This window comes from Sclerotinia sclerotiorum, genomic scaffold, assembly GCF_000146945.2.
Source record: "Sclerotinia sclerotiorum 1980 UF-70 scaffold_14 genomic scaffold, whole genome shotgun sequence".
NCBI lineage: Eukaryota > Fungi > Ascomycota > Leotiomycetes > Helotiales > Sclerotiniaceae > Sclerotinia > Sclerotinia sclerotiorum.
In genome coordinates, this window is record NW_001820822.1 from 473,035 (window position 1) to 492,067 (window position 19,033).

At 43.2% G+C, this 19,033-nt stretch overlaps 7 protein-coding genes across 7 annotated transcripts; 3 read left to right on the top strand and 4 right to left on the bottom strand.

The window, feature by feature from the left end:
* Positions 1-33: 33 nt before the first annotated feature.
* On the top strand, positions 34-201 carry SS1G_09788 (hypothetical protein; the record flags this gene model as incomplete). Its single annotated transcript, XM_001589105.1, has 1 exon — positions 34-201. The coding sequence occupies one exon, from the start codon at positions 34-36 to the stop codon at positions 199-201; it is 168 nt and encodes a 55-aa protein (XP_001589155.1).
* A 1,750-nt stretch (positions 202-1,951) lies between these two features.
* On the bottom strand, positions 1,952-4,579 carry SS1G_09789 (hypothetical protein; the record flags this gene model as incomplete). Its single annotated transcript, XM_001589106.1, has 4 exons — positions 1,952-2,008; positions 2,123-3,096; positions 3,334-3,553; positions 3,677-4,579. The coding sequence occupies 4 exons, from the start codon at positions 4,577-4,579 to the stop codon at positions 1,952-1,954; spliced, it is 2,154 nt and encodes a 717-aa protein (XP_001589156.1).
* Positions 4,580-6,502: 1,923 nt separating this feature from the next.
* Positions 6,503-7,982, bottom strand: SS1G_09790 (predicted protein; the record flags this gene model as incomplete). Its single annotated transcript, XM_001589107.1, has 2 exons — positions 6,503-7,203; positions 7,409-7,982. The coding sequence occupies 2 exons, from the start codon at positions 7,980-7,982 to the stop codon at positions 6,503-6,505; spliced, it is 1,275 nt and encodes a 424-aa protein (XP_001589157.1).
* A 693-nt stretch (positions 7,983-8,675) lies between these two features.
* On the bottom strand, positions 8,676-10,573 carry SS1G_09791 (predicted protein; the record flags this gene model as incomplete). Its single annotated transcript, XM_001589108.1, has 2 exons — positions 8,676-9,943; positions 10,000-10,573. The coding sequence occupies 2 exons, from the start codon at positions 10,571-10,573 to the stop codon at positions 8,676-8,678; spliced, it is 1,842 nt and encodes a 613-aa protein (XP_001589158.1).
* Positions 10,574-11,210: 637 nt separating this feature from the next.
* On the bottom strand, positions 11,211-12,771 carry SS1G_09792 (hypothetical protein; the record flags this gene model as incomplete). Its single annotated transcript, XM_001589109.1, has 4 exons — positions 11,211-11,466; positions 11,666-12,048; positions 12,180-12,237; positions 12,638-12,771. The coding sequence occupies 4 exons, from the start codon at positions 12,769-12,771 to the stop codon at positions 11,211-11,213; spliced, it is 831 nt and encodes a 276-aa protein (XP_001589159.1).
* An 889-nt stretch (positions 12,772-13,660) lies between these two features.
* On the top strand, positions 13,661-14,949 carry SS1G_09793 (hypothetical protein; the record flags this gene model as incomplete). Its single annotated transcript, XM_001589110.1, has 3 exons — positions 13,661-14,350; positions 14,403-14,857; positions 14,910-14,949. The coding sequence occupies 3 exons, from the start codon at positions 13,661-13,663 to the stop codon at positions 14,947-14,949; spliced, it is 1,185 nt and encodes a 394-aa protein (XP_001589160.1).
* A 1,219-nt stretch (positions 14,950-16,168) lies between these two features.
* Positions 16,169-18,971, top strand: SS1G_09794 (hypothetical protein; the record flags this gene model as incomplete). Its single annotated transcript, XM_001589111.1, has 4 exons — positions 16,169-16,332; positions 16,389-16,562; positions 16,705-16,751; positions 16,810-18,971. 4 exons carry the CDS (start codon positions 16,169-16,171, stop codon positions 18,969-18,971), a joined length of 2,547 nt encoding a protein of 848 aa, XP_001589161.1.
* Positions 18,972-19,033: the final 62 nt, after the last annotated feature.

Below are 19,033 nucleotides of genomic sequence, written 5' to 3' on the forward strand. Positions count from 1 at the left end.
TAATGGACTGATGATATTGGATTAACTCCTCAAATGGAAGATAGATCTCCGCCTTTCGAAAAGAAGATGACAAAAGAGACACCATGGTTAGATGGAAGCGGATACTTGAAGCGAGGCAAGAATGGAAAGTTGGCTGTCAAGCCAGCTCCAGTACCAAAAACAAATCGTGGTGAAGAGATCAAGGAGCCTCTTGATTGGTAAATTTTCTTGGGATGGTTCAAGGGAGGACTTGGTGTTTCTTGCTTTTTACTTCTTGTTTACGGAGTTTGAGTTTCTAGAGCTCGTCTTTTTGCTGGGAGCGATAACATACATATCCTAATGTTGCGCAAAGGGTTGCATAGTATTCGCTTTTCGAAATGTTTATTTTCATTTTATATGGACCGTCAATTTGGAATCAAGTACAACGTATGAAGAGAATGATGATACAAAGGAAAGAGAAATGAAAGAAAATTGGTGGATTTTGCCATGAATGGAATGGTACTGGACGGGAGAAAATAACGGGTGATATTATTTCATGATATCTAGAGAGCATTACTGGCATGTTGGGAAGTGCTTGAGTGGTAGCTAAAGAGATGAGATGGTGGATGGTATACCTAGATAGTTTTGATTAAATGAGATGAAATTAAATGAGCGATAAAAATTATGTCAAATGATTAATTCGTACATGTAGGACTTATGGTTCATTAAAGTATTAACTTATTAACTTATTTGTTGATGTATATACGATTAATATCCTCCTTTCCCCCGTCTCATCGTATAATCCACTCATTCATTCATCCAATCATCCATCCAATCATATATACAACCAAGACTCTATCTAGACAGACGACCTAGACCTAAACCTGGACCTAACTCTAGATCAGAATCCTAGAATCCCAGAATCCTAGAACCCCAACATCTATCTAAACTTGGATCCGAAGCTAAACTCCAAAACCTAAACTCCAAAACCTAAACCTAGAACAGAGCTAGATCTAGATCTAGATCTATTAGACCACAATACGAAAATATCCAAATCTAAATCTAGATCTAAATCTAAACAAAGACACTAAAACTAACCTCTAGAAAAAATCTTAAAATTCTAGTAGATGGTAATAACTGTTGGTTACCCTCAGTAAGGTAAGTAAACCTATACTCTAGAATTTTTAGTATCGGGTTCGATCTTGGATCTTGGATCTTAGGAGTTGGGAGTTGGCAGTTGGGAGTTGGAACGCGGGAGTTGGAACTCGGGACTTGGATGGATTGTGATATCTTATATGTATATGGATATATCCATTGCCCAAGTTGATGGGATTTCAGGGATCAGATGTGATATGATATGATATGATGTGATATTCTGATTGTTTTGTTTGATGGTAATAATGCGTGGATGCGATAATCTTTCATATCGTAGCGTAGCGTATGGTGGGGGTGTGGGGTGGTAGAGAGAGATTTTGAGCTGGGAAGGGGGTTGATTGGGATGGTGATTGGGATGGTGATTGGGATGGATGTGATATGGATGTGGATATGTAGTTGGTGGTGATGAGATTTGAAAGGGAGGGGTTTTTATGTGTGTGTGTATGTCGTGTTGTGGCGGGGTGTGGTGTGGTGTGGTGGGTTTGTTTTATGTGGTGTAGTTTGTGATGTGTGATGTATGATGGATATGTAAAGGTTATGTTTGGTGGAGGGAGGGTGAGAGGGTGTTTGGTGAAGGATAATCGGAAGAGATAGACTGGACTTTGGATGGGTGTGAACTAGTGAGAGGGTGGATGTGTGGATGGATGAGTACAGATGTGGTTAGGCTAGAGTAGACTAGGATAGATTTCAAATCTGTGATATATGTCCACATGATTGGTGTTTAGTATTTGGATTGAGAGTTTGATGGCTTGCGAGTTGAAGGTCGAGGCCAGTCTGGTCGTTCTTTTAGAACTTGACGGAAATAGCTGTATTTGTGATTAAAGCAGATAACTTCTTCTCAGCAATTATTCATGAGTTTATTGGTTGGCCAATCATATCCCGTTTCGTTCCATGCCTATTCAAAAAGTTAGATGTTAGTCCACACATAATCTCAATCCAGCTCCACCAACCCCTAAAACAAAAACCAAACCCCAAACTAAACAAAACCAAACAAAACATAACAACGTACTGTCAAATTCGGATTCATATAAGCAACCGGATGTTCCCTAATATACTCCGTCGTCTCATATCCCTCCGGATCACACGTAACACTCTCCTGACCCTCCCTCTGATAAATCCTCACATAATCCACATGCATCGTCGTTGGAAACCTTAGCTCCCCCATCAAAATCTCGCTCCACGATCCACTCATCCCTAAATTCAACACCATACTCATCGGTTCCTGGCTCACCTGTCTCGCCGCCACATTACCATTCTGACCAATGGCTCTCCCATCCATCATAAACGTTTGCTGATCGCCTACAAACCAGGCAATTTTTCCCGTGCTAGACGTACCAGGTATATATTCGAATGCGTATTTCTGATATGCGTTTCCATCGTACCAATTATTATTCAAGAGGGTCGTTCCACTAATAGCCTGTTGAAAGGGTCCTCCGCAATAACTATTCATACTCGTGGTGTTGTACTCGGGGATTTGTAAAAAGACATAGTTGGGTCGATACCAGATATCAAAAGGCGCCACTTGGAATGATTGTGTGACGACGCCAATCCGATTATTGGGATCGACACTTCCTTCCAAAACATCGATTTCGGGGGCACCGCGTCCGGTTCCTGGCGTGGGATGATCTTGTCCTTTACACGTGCAACTATTTAATTTTTGACCCGGGAGCTTGGAAAGTCCATCTGAGGAGCTTTGGTTGGGTGTGATTCCATAGTCGCAGGTATTATAGGTGTAGGGCCATACGCCTTCGGTAGTTGCTTTGTAGCCTGGTCGGCCGAGATTCCCCATACTCCAGACGCCGGGCCAGAGACCGGGAACGCCGGAGGGTCCGGGGAGAGAAACGGATACTTCGAATATGCCACCTTTGAAGCAGAGTTGGTTCCAGGAGTTTAGCATGCCGGATTGGTAGCCGAGATTGTGGTTTGGAAAGGCGTCCATGCGGAGTTGGAGGGTTCCACCGCCGGTTGTGACGGCGACGGGATCTATGGGGTTGTTAGTATGATGGAGGTGAAATGAATTTTGGAACCGAAGTTATAGGAGGGCGGGATTTGTTTGCATGCATGGAAGCCAAACAAAATATGCCCTCATGCGCGCAATAACTCCGCAATACCAGATTTCACTTCCATGCAACTTTTTCTCTTCACACCACTTCCATCTCTGCTTGCCCTCCCTCAATCCTGGACTTCCCAAACCAAAAAATAAGAAATCTTCAAACTCACCATACCACTCCATATCCTGCGTAGCTCCATACCAAATATTCGGCGCGGTCCAGAACGGATCATCCCCGGGATAAAAAGTACGATTATTATTATTAAATTCATCGCTAAAAACTAGATTGAGCGTCTCTCCATTAAAAGTACTTTCTCTCGTCCTTGCAGTTTGGGGCGTGTCAGGATCGATTAGGGTTGTGCGTACGTTTTTGAGGAGGGGATAGGTGTTCTGGGTGGAGAAGGGTATTAGTTAGGAAGATTTGACATGGGGTGAAGGGGTGGGAAGAAAATATCCGAGGAAAAGGGTAGAAGATGGAAGGGAAAATTCAAAGGGAAAAAAGCTCATGCTCACATTGTTAACATGCGCCCAAGCGGGTCCATAATCCACATATCCACTTCCACTCCCCTCCCTCCCCGTGCTCCAAACCCTCGTCGCAAACGTCAACACAGGCAATAAAATAAAAACACACAACAACCCAATAACCATAAACACACCTCCAATAGCATTAATCAAACTTCTCCTCTCCAACCATTCATACCACGTAGGTTTGAAATCCCGATCATCATTGTCATGAGGCATGTGTAAATCATCATCGTCTTCAATCTCATCATCATATAGTATAAAACCCTTTTCACCCCCGAAATAAGGATCGAATGCTCCCACGCGATCATCTGGATAATTCCAATTTTCGGGATCGAGGATCGCGGACGTGGAATCGCGGAAGGGGTTTCGCGGTATCGAGGGAAGAGAATCGGATGAGCTAGATGCTTGATTTATGTAAATGGGGAGTGGTGTGTTGGGTCCTGAAGGGCCGGAGGTGGAACTCGAGCGCGAACTGGGATACCGTGAATAATCATGGCCTAGATCTTTTAAGCCTTTCGGTGTGCCCACTCGTGTATCTCCAATTTGTAGACCCATTCCTGCTAATTCTGATTTCCGCCGTAGAAATAGCTGCGGAGAACTTAACCCTTTTCCTTTCTTTTTTGCGATTCCATTTTGTTGAGTGTTGGTGCTTGAGGTTGTGGAAGTAGGAAGAGGTAATTCGCTCGATGAGGAGGAATCCCTAAGTGAGATGGTACCACCCATTTGTCCGCTCTTCGTTTCATCACTGCTATTTACCGATGTCGAAGAAGTTGAAGGATTAAGAGGTGAAGTTACAACTGGTAAATATGATTTCGGGCTCATACTCAATGTCGATGGACGTCTTTCCATTTGTGAGCACTCGAGAGCCTCCGGGAATCCGTTTGTACACATCTGCTGCTGATCTAGATGATTCAATGTACAGTACTACTCCGCTGCTAAGGACATGTTTGATCGCCCTGCTTGTGTCATTTCCATAAGAGGTTGTTGAGAATTGGGCAACTCAACATTTTCAGGTGGTGATACTTTTCGTAATGGCGACATTGTGTCTATAATTCCTCCCACTTGGATTTTCTGAACCGTATAACAGCCGTCAAGATGTCTCTATAGCTATTTCCAGCTAAATCAAGCTAGATGCAATATTCCTCATCGAAACCATGTAGATTAATTTTCCTGTAGAATTTTTCCCAAGGAAATTGATCATAAATCAGTAGTGAATGACATTCTACCCAATGAGTGTGAATAACCTATAGCTCCAAATTTTGCACTGCGAATTCGGCGATACACACAACACTCTACCTAAAGCACCCGCCAAGATCGTGACGTTTTGAATTCGACGCTTCTTTTCCAGCAGTAACAAAGAAGCCTCGATGGTTACGTAGCTGTCCGGACTGGGCTTGCTATCTTTTGTTGAAGTGGCTCTGGAATGTGGAAAATGCACGCCACGGGATCAATAAGAGCTATTAATGGAAGACTTCCCCGGACTTTTGATGCTTATCGGACTTCAAACGATAGAATTGAATTTATTTTTAGTAAACGACTGAGGCTTGGTAAATATTCTGTTTGTTGACTAGTGATAAACAACACGAAATGGAGAGAAAGCGACAGTGATGATCGTGATGATGCAAAAACGATAGTATTAAAGCAGAAGAAGATTGAAATGAAATGAAAAACTCAGATAACTAGGGAAAAGGAAGTACTCGTGGTACAACAGGTCATTTCAAAATGCAAAGATGAACTCGAATGCAATGATACCCATCACTACCAATTATGTCTTACTTCAATGGAGTAGAATATGCATGTGGGAAGCCATTCATCTGCATACGATTTAATTGCCCAGCGAATCAGGCCAGTGTATAGAATGAGAGCATCGGGATCATATTTTCTTCGTCCGAAAACCTGCAATGTTGACAAGGCGTGTTGTGGCGTATTGATAATCTAGATTAGTAGACCGAGACGAGTGCGGCTATTTCGAACACGTACTAACGTGTCCAATTTGACTATCACATACAAATAACTCTTGCTGAGAACATATTGTCTATAAGACGGGAAAGCAAACAACATCAACACAATACCCGGAGAGTAGTATTTCGGAAGCAGAGATCATTCATGCCAGGGGCCGGATGGCTTCATGTACCGTACCTGGTACTTCACAAGCCACTAGCGAACGTTGTACTTCATTAGGCTAGGAACCAATCAGTTTAACCAACAATATGTGGATATCAAATTGTGATAGGACACATGCGTTTTGTACTTTCATATCGCATTTTCTTTTGCAAATTGCATCTTTTTTCCATTTATCTTCTCGCTTCTCTCTGCCCCCGTAAAGTCTGTGCTCTCATGTTCTGCCATCCCACCCGTTGAAGATCTTCACAATCCCCGCCTATTGAAAGCTCATACATCTAATTTCATACCAGCCTTTCTTCCCGAAGTGCAGTGGCACCATCAGTTGTGTCCCCAAAGAGCCCTCCAAGCATTTAGCTGTCTTTAACACTTTCACGCGTCTCAGGCTTTTCGCCTCCCCTTTTGTCATATCTCGTTCGTAATATAAATACAGAACAAGTCACTTATCTTCGAGCAACACATGATATGCTTTTCGTTAAAAAAGACTAAACCTAATAATGCGATCATCGTGCCTAACCACTGCCAAGTTTCGTTGGTGAAGGGAATACAAGTTGTGGAACTTTGGACTTTGATAGATTGCAAATCTGCAAAATTTGACAAACGACGTGGACAATTTCTTCGTGTAATATCCCTACATATGTGACCTTGTATGGCCAATCAATAAATTATGTCCTTTCTCGCATTAATGTTGTTTCATGGACCTGATCGAGTATTTCTTCGTGAGGATGAGTTTTGTCGACGGCTGGCGTCTAGTTCTTCATCCTCAATGTCCCACCCAAGAACTGCCTTTAACGAATTCAACTCCTTTTGAAGTTGTTGAAGTCCCCCTTGAACTCCGCTTATAACAGTAAAAAATTGTCTCTGTGTACTCTTCGAAGATTCGCCAATAAGAGATCTCTCCATCATATGAGGACCGATTGCCGGGACAGGACTTCTGGCTATCTGGTCATTGGGGATGTTATTTATCGGCTGGGGAAGTTGTCTGCTTGGAGGAGGTGGACCTCCCTGCTGTATAAGTTGTCTCATTGAATGTGGTTCACCAGTATAGAATCGTGGGCGATGCATTACTATTGGAGTCGCTCGCGCCTGCTGCCTATTCCCCGCTGCTTCTCCATCATCTATATTGCCTTGATCGAATTCTTCGCGGGCAATTTGAGCTTGTAGCAAAGAATCCAATTCCGCCTCTTGAGCTTCCTTCAGTCCTGGGGTTCTTAACGGTGGCCGCGGTATTGATGGAAGCGGTGGATAGGGACTGACATAATGGCCGGGTGAATTGAATCTATTGAATATGTTATTGTCATCCTCAGCTGCCGTCTTTTCGGGTTCTGATCTTTTTCGTTTCGATGAATTGTCGTTTGTATTCGCATATCTCAAAGCTCTGGCATCTTGATTCCCTAAAATTGCACAATCCGACTGTTAGTAAAAGTGACCTCCCTCGAGGAGAAGATAAGTTAGAGATATAGATACCCAAATACTGTATTCTCAAACTGCACTTATTCCCTTTACTCGTGAAAATACAAGTCGCGCAAGCTCCTTGAAACCATTCTTCCAGTACAATACAATGAGAAAATCGCCCGTAGCCCTGTTCACAATGCGTACATGGTTTTGCCATAATTCTCCCTCTAGTGGCTACCATACATGCACCTCTCTGTTGGACGCGTTGACTTTCAGTAGATTTTTCCGGTGGTAATGCCTGACCGTCGCGCCATGGCAGGTCGCGCATTTCGGGAAGAACTTTGATGCGATCGAGAAAGGTTGGCTCGTTCCTATGATTGCTGAATGAGAAGCGCCTGTCATTCCCATCATCTGAAGAGAAATCTCCATTGCTGGCTTCTCTTCCATTGGATCTTTCTTCGCTCATACTTTCCGGCGCTTGTCTTATCTCTGCATTGTCCTGATCCTGATCCTGATTCGCTCGTACTTGTTCTTCGTTGCCGCTCGCACTGTTTGTCGTGCTAATTTTAGACGCGGCAGCCCTATTTCTCCTGGGACGCATATTATCTACCTCACGTTTCCGTTTCGTTCTTCTCTCTGGTGATTGCGAATTCGTTTCAGAACGATTGCGAGCTTCGGGAGCTGGCGCGTTGTCAGGGACCCGTCGCGTCCAAAGTCCTGGTCCGTCGGCTGAGTATCGTGTTTTGGTAGATGCAATACCTCGGTCGCGAAGTTCCATTTTAGAAGAGGTGGTTTAGCTATGCGGCGGAATTGATGGCGAGAGATTTTGTTGATGTGCAGGGCTAGAGTAAATCAAATGCCTAGCTGGAGGTGGTTAGGCATTTACTGATAACCTTAAATTTTTCTCTTATCGCTATGCCTACCTAGTAGGCTTCAATAACGCGGTTGTTATCTACTTATTATTAGACTTTCGTCTTTGATGAACAAAATAGTATGCAAAGTTGGTAGGTAGACTGTTTCAAAATGACGTTAATTACTCAATTAATTTCTCAACCATTTTCCAAATCTTGAAAATTAAATATAGAAGCTAGCAAGTCTATTTATTCACCTCATTCTGCTGAATCTGTTTCGATGTGATTTGATGTTCTATCTTGACTAAAAGGGAAACGCAGTATTAGCATCGTTCCTTTTACAAATCCCGCCTGTTTTCGCTTAGGGAGGAGAGATCCTTCACCAAATTAGCTTCTAGACGAAAAGCTTGAAATTCTCTCCAAGAATTCCGCAGCTTTCCGGGTGATTAATTGCTAGAGGGATCCCATTTAGATCACTTGTGTCGGCATGGTATACCGAGGGTTCCTATTTCTAAATTCACACATTTTATTGCTATTAAAGTATAGTATGGTAGCTGTTTTACATATGTACCCTGTACGCCGCAATACTTTTGATCCCATAATTCCGTCGTATCAACGTATCAAATATCATCATCCTCTACGCCAAGCGTCTTCTTCAACTGATTGAGCTCCCTCTGAATATTATCAATTCCTCCTTGGAGACCACTAATGATCCCCATTAGCTGAAGCTGCTTTCGCTTTGGCAAGGTTTCGATGAGGGGAGCCGAGGCAAAAGAGAGTCCAGAGGGAGTTGTAACAAAGGTTGGTTGGTAAGGTGGTAGCTGTTTGACTTTTTTCGGAGGTTGAGACGTTGACAATCCGTTGCTCATCCTACCATTTTGCTGATCAACGAAGCCTCCAAAAGCATTAGGGGGAGTAGTGCTAGGCTGGACTTGAAATTGTGGTTGAGGTTGGCCGTGCTGTAACTGGGCTTGTGGAGGGGGAGGTGGAGGGGGAGGAAGAGGCTGGTAATGCTGCATTTGTTGTTGTTGAAGTTGATGCTGCGGCTGTGGCGGTGGCTGTTGATGAACTTGATGTTGTGGCGGTGGCCGTTGCTGAACTTGATGCTGTGGCTGCTGCTGTTGTTGAACTGGATGCTGCTGATGCTGATGCTGTTGAGCTTGATATTGCTCTTGTGGTGGTATAACTTGCTGCTTCTGTTGAGCTTGATATTGCTCTTGTGGCGGTTTAACCTGCTGCTGCTCTGGCTTCGCCGGCGGCTGCTCCGGCTTGGATTGCTGATGTTGTAGTTTCGGAATTTGTGGTTTGGCTAGGTTTGGGAAAGTAGGTTGAGATCCTTGCTGAGTTTGGTTGACAGAAGCCCAGCCGTTTGATGCTGATCTACTTGGAGCTGATTGAGGAGTACTGGTACTTGGGGTGTTGCTTGGTTTTCTGGATGGTCCCTTAGCAGTTGTTTCCTTATCAGCCGAAGGAGTTTGGCCACCAGACCTTCTGGAACCGCCATTTCGAGTATTGATTGGTGTAGACGAGTTGCGCGTAGCCATTTGCGGAGAATTAACATGTGCCCACGAGGTTGTAACATGGTTGAGAGATGAACGAGGCGGGCGTCCGCGCGACTTTGCAGATCCCAAACCGGTGTCTACTACAGGAGGTTCTTGCCAGCCTGTTTGAGGTAGCTTTTCTGGCTCTTCGACCCGGGCTCTCTTTGCTGGTGGGCCAGAATGCATGTCTTCTTGAGCGTGGCTTGTTGAAGTAGATCCATCCGGTGTCCCCTTTACTATATTTTTTCGTGAACCCGAACCCGAAGCTCTTTGTGAATCTGAGCTTAATTCCTCCGCCACTGGCGACGACCGGAGTCCATCTTCTGGATGAAATTCTTCGGGTTCGACTAGATAGAGATTTTATTAGTATATTGGTGACAGTTGGTTGTGAAGATAAACTTACTATCCTCATTAGTCTTGATGCTACAACGATTTGGTCTGCCACTCAATTGACAACTAGCGCATGCTCCCTTGAAGAATCCTGGCAATGCGATACACAATTCGAACTTGCCCCGACCATTCGCACATGAGTGGCAAGGGCTTTCAACTTCATTTCCCCGAGTCGCAAGCAGACAACCAAATCTAATTTGCTTCCTACGTGAATCGCCTCCCGTTTCGAGTTCAGAACCAGCTTCAACTCCGTCTCTCCAAGGTAGAGGACGTTTCGCCGGCATCATTTGTAACCTTTCCTCCATTGTTGATGAACCTGGATCTCTGAACGATATTTGGTTCAAATACTTTGGCTTAGTCGTACCCTTTTGTTTAACTGCTGGACTGACACTTGCGACCGAAGCTCCATCAGCTTGTTCTGGCTCAGGCGACTCGAGGTCTTGAGGCGTATCGATGGCCATTTTGTTTTTAGGTTCGAAATCAATATCCGATCCTATTGAATCCGGTGAAGATGGCGCTGCCCACTCTTCATCGCCATCCCCGTTAACGATGATAGTATTGTCGTCTCGGCTTCGTCGTGAGGGCATGTTTTAAAATCGCGTTGAGGGAAGTGTATTGTCGTGATATATTTAAAAAAACCCAAGGTGAAATTAGATTACTCTAACCCCTGTATTTAGATCTAAATATGTGCCGCTTTTATCTCTTATCGGGACGGCACACTAGGCTGGAAAACTGTTGTAATGATTCAAGGTGAGATTAGATCAAGTTGAAGAAATTTTTTTTGTAGACGGTATTAATGAACCTAAAAGAGTCGGGTAATGTCTGAACGACTCGCAGCTGACTACATGCACAGTTGTGGGCAGATTTTATCTACTCTGTCGGTAGACATTTTAGTTCGGAATTAGCTTCTAGTTCTTTCTCTATTAGGTAAAAGTCTATCTAACTACAAAGTTCAAATCCAAGAAACTATTTTCCTTGATCGGCGATTAGTAGCACTATGACACGATCTTCTTACGAGGGGAAGTGAATAATCGTTTTGTATTCTATACTCGTACCTAGGTACCTATTGATATATATCGTTGGGGCGCGTGATACGCTCGCTATATGATTACAGTGCGTCATTTCTCGTGGCATGGCATAGCCTCATTATAATCTAGACTGCCTTCCTTATACTAGGCTACTAGCATGTTACATCAGCTGTGATACAAATATACGTTAGCTTGTCTATTTTTTCTTGCCCTTTTCCTCGCTCCGACCCAATTGTTCTTTTTCCTCCCCCAGCTTTCTTTTAGCTTCAAGATCATTTTCTACTTGCCATACAGCTCGATCAAGTTCCATTTGCAACTCAGGTATGTCTAATGCTTTTGCAATTCTCTTTCCGTCAGAAGCATGAAGTAGCATAGTCTCAACATTTGATACTTTCGACTTGGATGACTTTGTAGGAGTCGTACACCTCGGATCAGGAAACGGGATCTTGTTCCTCAAATATAACTCGTCTAATATCTTAGATGGCTTTGCTGCAATAAGATTCTGCTTTAGAAGAAATTCAATATGTTTAGATCCTGCCAGTGCCTTCCAATGGCTGTATGCACGAAAGCATAGATAAAAGAAGGGTAAATTCGGGATTCTGGCTGGTATTAGCGTTTGAAGAATATTGTGGAGGCTGCAGCTGCACTTACATAGGCACAAGCGCAAAGGGAGCAACTATAGGCATCCCAATGATTGAACCCCACAATCTCGTCTTATGAAGTTGTTTTCTTTCCGTGCCAAGAATTTCCAAAATTTCCAAAACTCTCTCTCGGGGAAGAAAAGTCGAGGGAAATGAGACCTCAACCTTCTCTTTATCACTCAGCTCTTCCTCTTGTCTTCGTTTAGACAGGGGAGGTACCGACTTCAGCCCCCATTCCTCATATGGTATCCTCTTTAGAGCCTTGTTCCCAAACTCAACTACCTTTTTCTGCCATCCCGAATCTTTCTTCTCCCAACTATTCCAGAGCTTGTTCGCCTTTGTGGTCGTCTTGTCTAGTAAGGAAACCTCATTTGTAGTTGTAACATTAAGACGCTGGCAGTAGATTAGGGTCCGACGCGTCGAGATGGGAAGTAGATAGAGGCGCATTATTCGTCCTTCGTGGACAGAAAATTAGATAGAAAGTCTATGCAACCATACCATCCGCGGCAGATAGTTTAACAAACAGATATTGCGTCGTACACTTCGTTAGGCGTTATGCGTGAAAGGTCATTCGTTGTACGTCTGTTTGTTCGTGAAAATCGTACTCTACATCAATTGTATTCGAGTGTAATGGGTATGACGTGAAGTGAAGTGATATTTTGTTCTGTTCTGTTCTGGACTTCTTTCCTTATTTTTAACTGATTAGATAGATAACCTAGTGAGCTAGAAGAAAACGCAAAATTTCGAAGGCTTTTTGCCTGGATTCATGAGGCCTAACTTCCAATCGCAGGTACAATGACGCATGAAGATAACCTTGGATCTGGAGTCAGAAAAGAACAAATTTTAGGTGGGGGAGAAGATTCTATCCAACTGCCTAGGTATCGATAGTCTCCGATAGGTTAGGTCGACATGTACTATCTGGGTATTTAGCTACCAAGGTCGCATTTGGTGGTATCTCTGGGTGGATGAAAAGATTCCATACATATGCAGTTGGATATTATCCTGGTTAGACCTTAAAATGACCTTAGAAATCCCATAAATGCCTGGAGGAAATCCCATGCCCATGTAATAAACCTTGTCTTGGTCGCTTTGGTGAGCCCATGGTCCATGACCCATTGTTTTTCTGTGTTCATGGTTGAGGAGGTGCTAGGGAATAATATCTATGTAGTGCTAGGTAATAATATCTAGCACTGGGCAATAATATCTAGCACGGGTAATAATACTCAGTTACTAAGTAATAAACCCAGTACCTACCAAGTAATAATCCCTCGCATTTCCGTCTATCCTCCGTAATACAGTAATGCTGCTTCAGTGGTCCTCGGTAGATCATTTAATCTTTCTGTTCAAAACTAAACCTGGTGAGCCACTGGTGAACCCACCCCAACTCGACCTACCAAGTACCTAATCTTAAGCAACCCGCAACCGCGAAACAAACAAATGTCAAAAATAAATCATCCTCTTTCCCCAATTCTTTCTCATCCTCTAATTTCAATTCATACACTCATTACTTCAATCCATTTGCAATTCCATTTACATCAATTCCCTTCTTCTAATATTTGTTTCATAACTAAGTCTAACGCCAACTCTAACTCCAACTCTAATTCTAACTCGACTACTTTTTTCTTTCTTACTTTTATTTAGGGAAGGGTACAATGCAGGAATAGGAGAGGGGTCGACCGCGATTGAAGCGTCGTTCAGGGTTGCTCCATCGCGTGTTGGAAGAATACAAGAAGGGTCAGACATTTAACAACTTATTATTCTGCGATTGGGACGCCGACTGGGAGTGCGACTGCGACCGCGACACACGATATCGGGGGATATCCTAGTATTATGGCAACATCAGACAGATTGCCACGGACCACACTTGGGCTGGGACTACCGCTGGAGGCATACAATAATTTTCAACATGATTCCCTTACAGTGCCACGCCAATTCTCGGATTCTGCGAGCATCGGTTCATCTGAGAATGCTGCCATGAAAGGCAAAAAAAGAGCTGGTTCTCAGCATGCCAGGCGACCTAAAGCACTTTCGTCCTCCTCTCATAAGACCTACAGTACGCAAAACACACATTCGACAAATGGCACACAAGCCCAAAATCGTGCAGCTCAAAGAGAAGCTCGTTCACTTCCTGGTAAGTTATTGGCCCACAGTCAAATCCTCGACCTGCACTTACCTGTCAAAAGCTTGGATAAGCTCGTACGAAGACGACGATGAATCAGCACCGTTACAACCGAAAAGGGTTCCCACCCCTTCAAGAATACATCCAGCACAGCATGGTTCTACTCCAACTCCATCAACACGAAGAATTTCTCTCGATGGATATGTTGATTCCGATGATGACACCTACAATGCTACAAGCGATAAGAAAGTAGAGACAGGTTTCTTTGGTGGCGTGCGCGAACCGGTCAAAGGGAGGAAATGGGATCATGCTAGAGATGCGGAACCTGTTATTGTAAGATCTGGGGTACAATCGAATGCTGCCGTATGGCGAAATTTTATCAAAGCATCTACGTATGGTGCACCAGAAGGAGAGGAACACACGCTCGTTGACCATGCCTTTTTGAACAATCTAACTCCTGGTTACGATAGACCATGGTGCGGAGATTTGGAGAAAGGAGAAGGTGATGATGACGATAATATCACATCTCTCATCTACAACAAAAAGAAACGGGAGTCTTTTTACAAACGCGTGCAGGTAGGTTCCACGCCCAGAATTTTGTCTTGAGTGATCAGCTGACGTTATCTAGCAAACTATTCTCATGAATCCTTATGTTCCCCTTATTTTTCGCCTTATTGTGCTTATAACTTCTATCATCGCCTTGAGCATCGCAGCCTCAGTTCATCATCTTTCGAATAAATACTCATATTCTCAAAGTCCATCTACAACTATGGCAATTGTTGTAGATGTAATTGCTATCCCGTATACTCTCTACATGACTTGGGATGAATATACAGGCAAACCTTTAGGCCTTCGAGCACCGAAAGCCAAGATCCGACTCGTTCTTTTAGATCTTTTTTTCATTATTCTTGAGGCTTCTAATTTGACCTTGGCGTTTGATGCGATATCAGACAGCAACGGGAGCTGCAAAGTCGGAAACACGGGGTATAACGGCGTGGTTTGCCATAGAGCTAAGACGCTCTGTGCTATAATAACGATAGCATTGATTGCATGGGGAATGACTTTTGCAGTTAGCATATTCCGGTACGTTGCCTTGCTCGAAGACATTTTTTACTTGTTGCTAATGATTTCTCAGACTTGTAGAAAGGGTGGGTGGTCGAGAAGAGGCTGAATGAGTGTCTTCAGTTTCTATCTCTTCAGACAATATAATTTCCTTTAGTAAATACGGGGCCATTTAAGGCAAGGCGTTGGGTACATGTCAGTTGTGTTGAAAATTAAAAAAAAAAAGCAAAATTAGTACATCTGAAACTGTTCATATGTCAGCGAACATGGGGGTTGAAGCAACTTTGCTCACCCTACTTTCTCTCGTTTCAAACTCTAATATCCCATTGCCATTGGCAATAGGGGCAGATGAGAACGCCTTTTCCTTTGTTGTACCATGATCTAAATTTCAGAACATGAAAAAAAAATACCAAACGCCAATCAGGATGTTTCAAGCCACCAACGCCTATCATCCATCTACTTTATTCACATACAAATATTCATCTAATTAAGGTTTGGCAAAGTATTCAAACAAATCTAATAATATCTATATCTCTATAAAAAAATCGAAACAATTCCCCTTTATGCACTTCATCTAGTCGAACAAATAGGTGTTTCCTGTATAGCTTTCTGTATTTGAATCATATAAGGTCTTACAAGTTCTATATACAGGGACTACTAATATTTCTCTAGGTCATAATGGACAGGCAAAAGAAGACTAACTCTATAATTTCATATTTTAGGTAAATTTCCTCTACAGGTTTTTTGTATCTACTTTTTGTGATTGTTGAAAATACATATACAAATTGCTGGGTAGTCTCCTTTACTAATTCATCAATGCAAATGCTCTATGAAACTTTAAACGATCTAGACCACATTCTAGTCACGCTTACATAATCTGACCTGCATGTAAACGGCATTCGCATGCAGCTTGATGGCGACCAACCTATATTTCTAGTCAGGTAGGGAACTTCCACTCCAAATGGAATCGATTTCACATTTTTGTTCTCGTCTTTTTTAATCTAACAATACCTACTGCTAATAGTGCAAGATTTCTATTTTGAGCTTATTGGATCTAAAAGTCGGAGAGATTCACATATTCAGTTCATCGTAAGATCTTACATGCAGTGGGTTGCTGAGGAACAAAGACATTCGAACATTCGAACATTCGAACATATCAATTCAAATGCTTGCATTTTTTATGTTTGTGTTAGGAAGACAAATACCACCAAACCGTGCAATTCAGAGGCGTTCAATAACAAAACACACCGCGTGGAAAATAACAATCGCAGTGTATTGGGGAAGTAATACAAGCTTAGGATACATCATGGCCTCGCGCACTAAGCCATAACAATGGCGAGCAACAATTCTGGACTCGGCTTAGTGAAAAACAACCACTCTTTGACCAACGGCGATAATAATAGCAGTTTTATTACCCCGAACAACGAACTCTCAGGACCTGGTCTACTCAGAATTGGGAAATACAAATTTAGAGCAAGGACAGATGATCTACCACAGTGCGGTTACTTATTCTTCTTCACCATATTTTATCCACTAACCATTGGTTCAATAGAGATTGGTGGGTTGCATCAACGGCTTTTCCTCTCATTGCTGCGACAATTGGACCGTTGGCAAACGTTTTGTCCATTTCCGCTCTGGTCACGAAATGGAGGGCTGATTTACCTAATGATGGTCAATTACCATTCGGTGCGGATGAAAATGGGGTCGGCATACCTGATCCAGAATGGTGAGAGATATAGTCCAAATTCAAGAACATTACTGATTTGAAATTTTAAGGGAAATTATTTTAAATGCTATTTCGCTCGGATGCGGGTTCGCCGGGAACTTCTTCTTGCTCTTAAATTTTATGCGCAGGGTCAGGTATATAGTCGCATTGCCGCTATCGATAATCTTCTGGTACCTATCAACTGGCATCGTAAGCCTCAAGCTGTTTTCATACTTACTTCAATTCTGACAGGTATCACAGCTTATAGGTATCTTAGTCGCCATGGATGTATACGTTCCCCCTATTCGCCCTGGTCAAACTTGGTCCCAAGGATTTTGGTCCGCGGTCATGGCAGCTTCATTATATCTGATTGGGTCAATGGTTCTAATGGTAAACATGCTCGGCTACTTCCTTGGGCATTATCCACAACATTTTGAACTCGACGATGACCAGAGGACTCTCATCTTACAAACCATGATGTTCTTCATATGGCTAGCTGGTGGAGCTGGAATCTATCAGAAGGTCTGTGGTTTTAAATACGCTGATGCTCTTTACTTCTGTGATGTCACAATTTTGACCGTTGGCTTCGGAGATTTCGTACCCAATAATAATCTAGGCCGGGGCCTTCTTTTTCCATATGCTGTCATTGGTATCATATTCCTTGGTCTTATGATCAACAGTTTGCGCAGGTTCGCATCAGGTATGTCACAGGACAAGATCTTCAAGCATCATGCGATGCGTCAGCAACAGGAAACCTTTGGTCGCTCGGTCACAAATGAGAAGGAAATTCGTGACCGTCTCGGATTACCTCCTAGATCCGACACACGTCGACGTAGTGCGGTTGAGAACTCTTCTGGAGCTCCTCAATCAGGTCTAGCCCGTCGATCTTCGTTAGATAAATATGGTCATTTCGATGTTCAAGGTCAAACAATTACTTTCCATCAAAAAAAAGTCCATTCATACAGTGGTCGAGGGGGAGCTGTCCGATCACGCAATTCCCTTCCTCTTAGCCGCGACGCTAAGCTCCAAAAACGGGCGGATAACAAGTCTCCGCGTGTGAAGCATGCTAAGCGTCGAGAGAAATTGATTCTACTTCGAGAAGAAAAGGACCGTTTTGATGCTATGCGTGAAATTCAGAGTAATGTCCGAAAATTCAAGCAATACTACGCACTGTCCATGTCCATATTCGCCTTCTCCATCCTGTGGTGCGGCGGTGCGACTGTGTTCTGGAAAGCCGAAAAACGTGAACAAAATTTGACATACTTTGAGGCTTTATACTTCTGCTACGTGTCACTTCTAACTATTGGGTATGGCGATTTTGCACCTAAATCAAACGCGGGAAAGCCCTTCTTTGTTGTTTGGTCTCTAATTGCGATACCCACAATGACAATCCTCATCTCAGATATGAGTTCTACCGTCATAGCAGCCATTAACCGTGGTACATTTACACTTGCCGATTGGACAATTATGCCCAAGGCGGGAGTCTGGCATGACTTTCTGATGAATCATCCGAAATTACACGAATGGTTATCCAGGAAGACGAAAGAACGAGAAGCTAAACAGCGTATCCGTCATGGGTTTGAAGTGCAAAACCCAGATGATCGACAAATATCCATAAGCAACGACGCCGAACTAGAACCCGAGTCTCCTTCTCTTGGCCAGGTCATTGAGGATGTCGAAGGATCTGCTGAATACACGGAACATGATCTAGCCCGGAAATTGGCAACAGCCATCAAACGCGTTGCGAATGATTTGCGAGCAGAAAAACCCAAAAAATATAGTTATGAGGAATGGGTAGAGTTTACGCGGTTAATCAGATTTAGTGCGCATAATGCAAAGGATGTAGAAAAGGAAGAGGATGATGAGGGATTAGTCGAGTGGGATTGGATTGGGGAGGATAGCCCGATGCTGGCAGATGTTAGCGAGAGTGAGTGGGTATTGGACCGGCTTTGTGAGAGTTTGAATAGATATACTAGGCGTCAAGGCAGGGCTTCCCGACAAGAACAAAAGGAGATGAAAAGGTTACAAGAAGTAGAGAAAAAGCATCTTCATCGGGAGGCGCATCACAATATGCATTATCCAGCACATCCTGGACCGAGAACACCAAATTCGAACTTGAGAAGGAATTCCTTGCCAAGTGATGGCGAGAATAGCACAAATTTACAAGCTGCTTCGATTTCTGATCGAAAGAATGATGATGAGAAAAATTTCAATGGGGAAAATGAAGGAGTAAAGCGTCATATGGTCTTCATTGATGATATTGACGAGAAAGTAGGAAGTGAAATATTCCCCAACAATAGCGAGAATGGAAGTGGTAGTGGAAGTGGAAATCTTTCCCAGCTAATTTCGGATGTCTCTAGAAGCGGAAACGAGGATAAAGATAGGGATGCAATTGGGGATTTCGTAGATCATGCAGAGATAAAATCTTGAAAGGAGTGTGTCGAGAGGATGATGGGTAGGTAATGGGGAAGTGTTTAGTGTAATCTAATTTA